General features: G+C 50.3%; 1 protein-coding gene across 3 annotated transcripts; it reads right to left on the minus strand.

Annotated features, from left to right (window-relative positions):
- Nucleotides 1-304: 304 nt before the first annotated feature.
- LOC111152501 (saoe class I histocompatibility antigen, A alpha chain-like) lies at nucleotides 305-7,746 on the minus strand. Of its 3 annotated transcripts, XM_022510973.1 has the most exons (7): nucleotides 7,640-7,743; nucleotides 7,098-7,367; nucleotides 6,579-6,854; nucleotides 5,668-5,943; nucleotides 5,456-5,551; nucleotides 2,192-2,455; nucleotides 1,811-1,939 (listed from the first exon to the last, which is right to left on the minus strand). In XM_022510973.1, the coding sequence occupies exons 1-7, from the start codon at nucleotides 7,701-7,703 to the stop codon at nucleotides 1,875-1,877; spliced, it is 1,311 nt and encodes a 436-aa protein (XP_022366681.1). In that variant the 5' UTR covers nucleotides 7,704-7,743; the 3' UTR covers nucleotides 1,811-1,874. The 3 variants fall into 3 exon arrangements, with proteins under 3 accessions (XP_022366682.1, XP_022366681.1, XP_022366683.1); XM_022510974.1 differs by lacking the exons at nucleotides 1,811-1,939; nucleotides 2,192-2,455 and adding an exon at nucleotides 305-608 and having other exon boundaries at nucleotides 7,640-7,746; XM_022510975.1 differs by lacking the exons at nucleotides 1,811-1,939; nucleotides 2,192-2,455 and adding an exon at nucleotides 4,879-5,230 and having other exon boundaries at nucleotides 7,640-7,744.
- Between the last annotated feature and the right edge of the window lie 2,366 nt (nucleotides 7,747-10,112).

The following is a 10,112-nucleotide window of genomic DNA, read 5'->3' on the forward strand; positions in this document are numbered from 1 at the left end:
ACCACCTCTCCACCACCTACCACACGGAAACACCCCTGGAAGAGCCCTGCTTAGCCTGAGAATAGAGACAGGGAAGGACAAGCTCAGAGCAGGGAGTCCCAGCCCCACTGCCCAACTCTCACTCAGAGCAAGGAGAGGCCATGCTCACCACTCAAGGGCCCTGGTGTCCCTGGCTGTGAGCAGGGCTAAGGGTGGGGATGCAGACATGGCTCCCAACCCCTCTCAGAAATCTGACTTCCAGCTCCTGTTACAGAAGTTGTCGTTCCCTACAGTCTATGCAGAGGGAGACATGAGGGGCCCCACATCCATGAGAGGCCCTCCCACCCCACCCACTCCCCAGATTTCTCACTTGGGCTCCCATAACTGCTACTGATTTCTTGTTCTTGGAGAAAGAACACACACAATAATGGTGATAAAAGCAGCAGCAGCAGCAGCAGCAGCAGCAGCAGCAGCAGCAGCCAGCCAACTGTCTGTCCGTACCTGTGCATTGGGGCCTTTCCAGGAAAAGGGCCATATATCAACTGGGGCTCCCCAGGACCAAAGGTCTGCTCTCTTCTCTTCACCCTGGCTCCTGACCCGACCAGAGTCAGAGCCCCCTCCACGATCACCTGAGGCCCACCAGAGTGCACAGGGTGTGCAGTGTGGTTCCCTGTGGCTTCCATGCAGCAAGTGAAACTCTGCTCCTTTCCCTGAGGAACCCTTATGGTCCCCCATGTCCAGTAGGTCCCATTTCCACTAGGCAGGACTCCCCTAACCTGCTAGGCATCCTGGCTCAGGGGTTCCTGATCCTGAAGTCAGGTCAGGGAGATATTCCCAGGAGAGAAATGGAAAGCCCAGCATATTAGGCTGACCAAGCCCTCCAAGGGCTGGCTGCAGAACACGTCCTCTGTTTGGGGCACTGGGGAGAAAGCACAGAGCCAATGAGGCACATGGCTGAGCCCTGCTCCCCTCTAAGGGAAACAGAGAGAAGAGGGCTGCTTCTCCCACCTTTTCACCTCTTGCTGAGGCCTTCATTGACCCCAGACCTTCTCCAAGTTTGTTCTGCACCCTGGGGTCCAGTTCCTTTGGACTGGAGGATGTCCCTGGGATCCAGGCCTCACTTTCTTGGATCCACATGTTGATGCTGAGGAGAGGGCATGATGGGTGGGTTCTTGGGCTGAGGGGAATATAATGGAACTCTTTGTGACATGGAGGCTAGGCTTCCTCTTCTGCCTGACACCCACCTTCCTGGTTCAGTTTTCTGTAGCAGAGTCCACTGTCTCCCTGGACTATTAACACTGACAGGATTCAGATTTTTTTTTTTAAGATTTTATCTATCATCTATTTAATCTATTTATAGAGTGCATGAGCAGGGAGGGTCATTGGGAGGGGGACAGAGAGAATCCCAAGCAGACTCTGTGCTGAGATCATGACCTGAGTTAAAAATCAAGAATTCGACATCAACCAGCTGGGCCACCCAGGTGCTCCTGAGAGAATTCACTTCTGGTCCCACATGATTGGTATCTCTATCCTTTATCCAGAGGCTTTAAGAGTTTAGGCCGATCACAATACAATGCGCCAAGAGAACATATGTGCATTCCATAGGACAGGGAGGGTTTCCTTGGACAGTGTTTTGCAGGAGGAGGTTCAATGGGTCTAGGGGAGAGGAAGGCCTCTGCCCCAGGGCTGAACCTTTTTTGCCCAAGAAGCCCATCCAGGACTCCAGATATTTCTGATGCTTCCACAAAGCTCTCCCTGCACATGGCTAAGGAATCCTGGCTTTGAGAGCCATCTACATCCCAGGTTTCTTGATTTCCATAATCAAGGTCAGTGTGGAAGAGCAGGGAACTGTCCATCCATGGGTATTCAAGTCATAGGAGAGGAAGGGCTCCCCATCACAGTGGAAATGCCTGAAGACCCTGGTGCAGTTGTCTTCTTGGATCTCCCAGTCCCAGATCTCCTGGAGGAAATGCAAGCCGGCCACCATCCAGCAGTGAATTTCCCAACCTGTGTCCCTCTGCCCTCCCCGCCCCAGTGACAAACTCCAGCCAGAGGAGCCCCTGTCTGCTCTTCTCCACATCTTTCCTGTGTTGGCTCAGTAATGGTCCCTGTAGGCTGAAGTCCACAGACCCTCAGTCCTCACCCCCACCCTCAGCCAATCCACTTCCCTGGGAAAGGTTTCCCATCCTTCTTGCTCTGACCCCACTCTCACCTCTTCTTGGTGCCTGCAGGGCCAGGAGGTCTTCCAGACTCATTCTGAATTCCTTCCCGGTGTCTCTCAAGCCCTTGGTCTCTGTTGCCCATGTCTCAGGTCCCCGGATTGCTTCGGCCCCTAATCTCTGTGACTCTGCCACATCTTTCTTGTTGTCATGGTGCAGGAAGGCCTGACCATCCAAGTGTCTTTCAGCAAAAATTCTCCGATGCACAGATTCATCCTGGGACACCACTGTGAGGTTATAACAAAGACCGTGGGATCCTGGGCAGGGAGCAGAACATGGATGAAACTGCCTTCTGGAAGTAACTGCATGTCTTATGTTTCTCAGAAAAGCTCAGCTGTCCTGAGCTGCTTGAAGTATTGAGCATGCAGAAAATGCATTTGTACAAGGCACAGGAGGGAGGCTTTCTAATGCAGGAAGAGAGGAAAGGGGGCAGGAAGGAGAGGGGAGAAGGAATGGCAGAGGGGGCTGGAAATGGGTAGACATGCAGGACAGGAGCCAGGAGAGGGAGTCACAGGCCTCTGTGAGTAGGTGAAGATAGGAGGTCAAGGGGAAAGGCTGGCCTGCAGGGACCAAGGGAGGGACAAGAAAGCCATGGTGAAGGAGTGGTATTCTTGCCAGCTGGGAGGGAGGGGCAGTAGGGAGCCAAAGGTTGATTAATCCATGGCCAGAGCTGCCATGGAGCCCAGGGGGCTTATGGTGGAGTGGAGAGCCAGGGGCTGCTGCCTGTGGTGAAGGCTCATCAGGGAGGAGATAGGGCGAAGGGAGGGAGGGACTCTGAGGCAGAAGGCCTGTTGTGGGGGGGGGGGGGGGGGTTGTGGGCACAAGGGAGCTTAATGTGGGCCAGTGCCCCTGGAGGAGGGCAAGGGTTAGGTCCAAGTGGAATAGTGGCAGGGTGAGTCCCCAGGTGGGGATGGGCTGGACCTGCCAGGGTCCCCTGGGGAGAGGCAGTAGGCAGGGGTTTCACAGAGGCAGAGCAGGGAGCCCAAAGGGTAGTTTATATGAGAAAGGAGGGGAATGAAAGAGAAAATAGAATCAAAACACCATGGTGAACTCCCTGGAGAAGGACCTGCATGGTGGGGGTGATATTGGGAAGGGGGACAGGTCAGACCCCCAGAGAGGTTTAGGGGGGACATCCAGCACAGGACAGGCAGGCTGGGAGAATGCTGGCTGTAGGGAAAGGCTGGAGCTGACCACGTGGCGGAAACAGCCAGTTTGGGGACTAGGTGTCAGGAGTGAGGCCCACTGGGGTCAAGGAACCAAAGGAGGGATGAGGGCCAAGGATCTGGGCAGTTGGACCTGGAGCAATTTTTTGGTCTTTGGGGGAGAGGGGATGGCAAGTACCTAGGAATAAACATAACCAAAGAATTAAAAAATCTATACACTGAAAACTAGAAAACACTGATGAAAGAAACTGAAGATGGCACAAACAAATGGGAAGACAATCCATGCTCATGAATTGGAAGAACAATATTGTTAAGATGTCTATACTACCCAAAATCTACATATTTGATGTAATACCTATCAAAATACCAACAGCACTTCTCACAGAACTAGAACAAATAATCCTAAAATTTGTATGGAACCACAAAAGAGCCTGAATAGCCCAAGCAACCTTAAAAAAAGGAAAGCAAATCTGGAGGTATCACGTTCCAGACTTCAAGTTATACTACAAAGCTGTACTAAGGGGTGCCTTCATGGCTCAGTCATTAATCTTCTGTCTTTGGCTCAGGTCATGATCCCAGGATCCTTGAATCAAGTCCCGCATCAGGCTTCCTGCTCTGAGGGAAGCTTGCTTCTCCTTTTCCCTCTCCCACTTCCCCTGCTTGTGCTCCCCCTCTTGCTGTGTGTCTCTCTGTCAAATAAATAAATAAAATCTTAAAAAAAAAAAAAAACGCACAAAAAACCTCACAAAGCTGCAGTAATCAACAGCATGTTACTGGCACAAAAATACATGTATAGGGACGCCTGGGTGGCTCAGTGGGTTAAGCCGCTGCCTTCGGCTCAGGTCATGACCCCAGGGTCCTGGGATCGAGTCCCGCATCGGGCTCCTTGCTCAGCAGGGAGCCTGCTTCTCTCTCTCTGCCTCTGCCTGCCTCTCTCCCTGCTTGTGTGCTGTCTCTCTCTCTCTTCCTCTCTGACAAATAAATAAATAAATAAAATCTAGAAAAAAAATACATGTATAGATCAATGAGACAGAGTAGAAAATCCAGAAGTAAACTCACAGTTATATGATCAATATGTCTTTGAGAAAACAGGAAAGAATATGCAATGGAAAAAAGACTGTCTATCCAAAAATGATGTTGAGAAAACTGGACAGCAACATGCAAAAGAATGAAACTGGACCATCTCCTTAAACCATACACAAAAGTGAATTCAAAACAGATTGAAGAGTTAAATGTGAGGAAACCATATAAATCCTAGAATAGAGCTCAGGCAGTAATTTCTCGGACATCAAGCACAACAACATTTATCTAGGTATGACTCCTGAGGCAAGGAAAACAAAAACAAAAATAAACTATTTGGATCAAAATAAAAAGCTTCAGTGCAGTGAAGGAGGAGCCGACAGAATGGGAGAAAATATTTGCAGATAACATATCTGATAAAGGGTTAGTATCTAAAATGACAAAGAACTTACACAATTAAACAAAGAAAAAACAAATATTCCAATTAAAAAATGAACAGAAGACATGAACAGACATGTTTCCAAGAAGACATCTAAGTGTCCAACAGACATAGGAAAAGATGCTCAACATCACTCATCATCAGGGAAATACAAATCAAAACCACAATGAGATATCACCTTTCACCCGGTCCTTTTCATCCCAGGGGAAGAAAATATCATGTTAGAGGCCGGGGACAGGGTGAGGCCATGAGATCATAGAGGAAATTCCTAGTCCTGGTTGAAAATGAAGTTTCCAGAATTGTGCCTGAAGACCCAGGACAGGATCAGGAAACACGAAGAACGAGTGTGGGGTCACTGGGTCACCTGACATGCTGGAGGTCTGTTCTCAGAAGTATCCTTCCTCTCTGTCCTGTGACTGCTGGGAATCAGGTCCCCATCACCAGGATTAACAAGATGAAAATGTGTCCTTCATTGTCACAAATGTTTGCTACACACTGCGTGTTAGTGATCAGCTCCAGAGTGGGCAAGTACATGTGCAAGGATGGTACTTTCCAGTTACAAGGCAGGACAGTCTGCTACCTAGGAAACCCTCAAAGGGACAAGAAACCTCAGATCCTCCCACTCCATTCCCTACCTGAGCACTTCTTCCTCCAGATCACAGCTCCAATCACCACAGCGACCACAAGACCAGCAATGATCCATGTGATGAGGACGATGGGAAGAGGAGGCTCTAGAAAGGGAGGGTGAGGGGTTCAGACCTCTGGTTTGAATCTTGACCCTGTTGAAATTCTCCAGAAGGCCTTCTGCTTTCCCTGAGAAGAGGCTCGACCCCAAAACCCTCCTTACCCCATCTCAAGGTAATGGGCTCAGACAGTCCCTCATGCTGCACATGGCATGTGTATCTCTGCTCCTCTCTAGAAGGCACCACCACAGCAGCCCACTTCTGGAAGGTCCCATCTCCTGCAGGCCTGGTCTCCACAAGCTCTGTGTCCTGGGTCAGGTCCTCTCCCTCACGCTGCCAGGTCAGAGTGATCTCCACAGGGTAGAAGCCCAGGGCCCAGCACCTCAGGATGACATCACGGTCAGAGATGGGGTGGTGGGTCACGTGTGTGTTGGGGGGTTCTGAAGAAAAAGAATCAGAAATTCCACCCTTTGGTTTACCCTTAAGGGCCACCGAAAGGGCATTCATGTGACCATCCTGAGGTGGACAGGGCCATTGGTTTGAATGGAAGAAGCACAAAACCCAGAAACCAATGTAGTCTAAAGGATCTCCTAATCCTGGAAAGTTCTAGAATCAGGGAGAGAGTCCAGGGTAGGAGGCTGTAGGTCTGAGAGAGCACACCAATGTGTGCTGACTGGGTGGGAAGGTGAATGAGTCAGAAAACCTGGAGTCAGACCTCCAAAGATGTTCTCAGATAGAGAAAAAGGCCTTGAGAGGGAAAGTCACGGTTGCCAAGGTCAAAGGGAACCGCTGATGGATTATTTCAGGAATGGTCTCCAACTGCCTCCTGGGAGAGACTGGATTCCTCAATTGCCCTTTAGAGAAAAGCGGCCCTCTGGGTGAGTCACTCTTTACAGGAACCTGAACACCCAGGCGGAGGGCTCGGTCTCCCCACCCGTGGATCTCCCATGGGAGATCCCACCGATTTCCCCACCCGTGGGAAGGCGGTGTTCTGCCACTGAGTCCATTTTCCCTTTCTGGTGGGAAGCCAGCCCCAGGGGAGGGGAGATCAAGGAGGCCCTGTTGGCCCTGGTACTTGAGCGCAGCAGCGTCTCCTTCCCGTTCTCCAGGTGCCTCCGAAGCCACTCCACGCACGTGACCTCCAGGTAGTTCCTGTAGCGCTCTGCCTCACCGGCCACCTCCCACTTGCGGAGGGTGATCTGCGCCGCGGTGTCTGCCGCGGTCCAGGAACGCAGGTCCTCGTTCAGGGCGATGTAATCCGCGCCGTCGTACGCCCACTGCTGGTACCCGCGGAGGAGACGCCCGTGGGCCCCCACGTCGCAGGCATAAGTCCACTGGAAGGTGTGAGACCCTGGCCCCGCCCCCCAGCCCGGCAGCAGCGGTCAGCCCCTAAAACCCTCCCCGCCCCTACCCGCGAGCGACTAAGTCCAAACACAAAGTAAACCCCATAGAGGTTCCCGCGCGCTCTTCCCGGGTCTGGGCACAAGTGGGTCCCGCAGCCTCACGGTGGCGCTCATACCCGGACACTCGGGGGCGACACCCGCCCGTCGGTGGGGATGGGGGTCGTGACCTGGACCCAGGCCCTGTCGCTCACCGGCCTCGCTCTGGTTGTAGTAGCCCCGCAGGGTGTTCAGGCTCACTTGGAAAGCCTGCGCGTTGTGCTTGACCCTCCGCGTCTCCTGGTCCCAATACTCCGGCCCCTCCTGCTCCACCCACGGCGCCCGCGGCTCCATCCTCCGACTGGCAGAGTCGCTGTCGAACCGCGCGAACTGCGAGTCGTCCACGTAGCCGACTTCCCAGTACCGGGGCTCCCCGCGGCCGGGCCGGGACACCGCGGTGGAGAAATACCTCAGGTAGTGGGAGCCTGAGGACCCGGAGGGGCTGAGACCCCGCCCGACACTCCTCCCGGCGCTGGGCCTGGGGCCCAGGAGGAGGGCGGGGCGGGGGGGAGAGCCGGGGGAGGGGAAGCACAGAGTTGGGGAGAGCAGGGCGGAGGCGGGGAGGGACCGAGGAGCACAGGCCGGGGCAGGGGTGGGAGAGGCGGAGAGGCGCCTTCCCCGGGGGTCCCGCGTCCCCGCTCGGCGGTCCCCCCGCTCCCGCCCCGCAGAGGCCCTTTCCTCCCGCCCCCGCACTCACCCGCCCAGATCTCGGCCACTGCCAGGGCCCCCGACAGCAACAATGCGAGGGTTCGGGGGCCCATGCCCCAGACCCTTAGGGTCTGAGGAGGAGAACTGAGTCCCAATGGTCTGGTAAAGACTTCAGAAGCTGGATCCGCGGTGCCGCTGATTGGCTTCTCCAGAAACCCGATGTCCAATGGGAGTGTGCACTGGGTTCGCGTCACGAGTATCCAGGTAGGAGGACATGATGCAGGTTGTGAGAGGGAGACGTGAAACCTGAGGAGATGGGGACTCCCTGGCACTCTGCTTCCTCGCCCCAGACACCGCCCTGGGATCTGAGACCCTGTGAGGCAGGTCCGGGGACCTGGGTCTTTGACCCGACCCCTCACATACTGCACGGCGCGCTCCTCGTGACTCTGTTTCCCTGAGTTATGGCGCAGGAGCTGTGTGAATAAGTGATTTTAAAACATTTTGTTCACAGGGTATCTATATGGTCTTACAAATTACTGAGGATCCCAAGAATATTTTTGTGTATGTGGATTTTGTGTTTGTGTGTGATATTTACCATAGTAGGAATAAAACAGGGTTAAACATTTATTATTAATAAATTTATTAATTCATTTAGAATTATATAAAAAGCAGCTGACATGAAAACAGAAATACTGTTTTTATGAAAAATAACCAGTTCCCCAAATAAATAGGATAGCTAGAAGAGTGGATTTTCTTACATATTCCATTTTTGCAAGTCTCTATCTTTCTTTGTCTGTCTCCTTAGAATACCTTTGGATGTTCAGATTTGCTTCCGCATTTATGGAGTTGTTTTGGTTGGAGTATATGAACAAATTTACAGCCTTGCACAAATATTGAGAATATTATGTTTTATAACCTTTTCAGAGAATTATTGCTAATCATCTTTGATACTATATTCAAACTACACAAGGTATTCATTCTCTAAGGTTACTTGTGAAGTGGAACCTGAAACAGTATCATTGACTATGTCCTTGTCTGTTACATTAAAATCCACAGGCCCAACTTGCACACCAGATGGATCTTGTACTAATGCATGATTTAAAAAAAATTTTTTTTAATTTAAAATTTAAATTTCAGGGGCGCCTGGGTGGCTCAGTGGGTTAAAGCTTCTGCCTTCAGCTCAGGTCAGGATCCCAGGGTCCTGGGATCGAGCCCCACATCGGGCTCTCTGCTCCGCTGGGAGCCTGCTTCCTCCTCTCTCTCTGCCTGCCTCTCTGCCTACATGTGATCTCTGTCTGTCAAATAAATTAAAAAAAAAATCTAAAATTTAAATTTCATTTTTTTAAAGATTTTATTTATTTATTTGACAGAGAGAGACAGAGAGAGACAGCGAGAGGGGGAACACAAGCAAGGGGATTGGGAGAGGGAGAAGCAGGATTCTTATAGAGCAGGGAGCCTGATGCGGGGCTGGACTCTAAGACTGCTGTGGGGCATGATCCCAGAACCCCAGGATCATGATCTGAGCCTAAGGCAGATGCCTCAGATGCCTAATGACTGAGCCACCCAGGAGCCCCTGTTTTTTTTTTTTTTTTTTTAAGAAATATGGGGGCGCCTGGGTGGCTCAGTGGGTTAAGCCTCTGCCTTCCACTCAGGTCATGATCACAGGGTTCTGGGATCGAGTCCTGCATCAGGCTCTCTGCTCGGCAGGGAGCCTGCTTCCTCCTCTCTCTCTCTCTCTGCTTGCCTCTCTGCCTACTTGTGATCTCTCTCTGTCAAATAAATAAAATCTTAAAAAAAAAAAAGAAACCCACCATAAAAGATAAATATTTAAAAAAAAAAGAAATATGTTGTTTCACTAAGTTATATATGTGTTCCAGTATTGATGAGAGTGAATTGAATTATCAAAAATTCATGTTTGTTTCAATATTACCACCAATCCCAAGGAGAAAGTTTGTGGGTACTGAGAAGCTGTCAAGCTTATTAGTGGATCATAAGTTTTCCAAAATTCTGATTTTCTGTTGGGCGCTTACATTTTATCAAGGCAGAAAGTACTGTCAGCTATCATGTGTGAGCTGATTTTCATGAAGTGATAGGTTTGTGTTCATTTTCAAGAAACTGCCTGTGAAATATCCTAGTCTAAATAATCCAAGTTTCTCTGTCATTCATTCCTTCAAGCAAAAATGGCATTCGATAAAAAAAAGAGGCCAGTTATGTTCACACCAATTATTTCCCTTGGGGCTTAGGGATGCAGCAGAAGTGCTATACATCCCATGTTACAAATAAGATGTTACATATGGGGATTTGAGAATAATTTAGTAAAAATAATAATTTTTATTTTATTTATATATATATATATTTTTTAAATTTTATTTTTCATAAACATATAATATCTTTTTATCCCCAGGGGTACAGGTCTGTGAATCGCCAGGTTATTTATTTATATATTTTTAAAAAGATTTTATTTATTTATTTGACAGAGAGAGATCCAAAGTAGACAGGCTTCCTGAGCTGAAGGCAGAGGC

This window comes from Enhydra lutris, unplaced genomic scaffold (assembly GCF_002288905.1).
Source record: "Enhydra lutris kenyoni isolate GAN:26980312 unplaced genomic scaffold, ASM228890v2 scaffoldscaffold28, whole genome shotgun sequence".
Classification (NCBI taxonomy): Eukaryota; Metazoa; Chordata; class Mammalia; order Carnivora; family Mustelidae; genus Enhydra; species Enhydra lutris.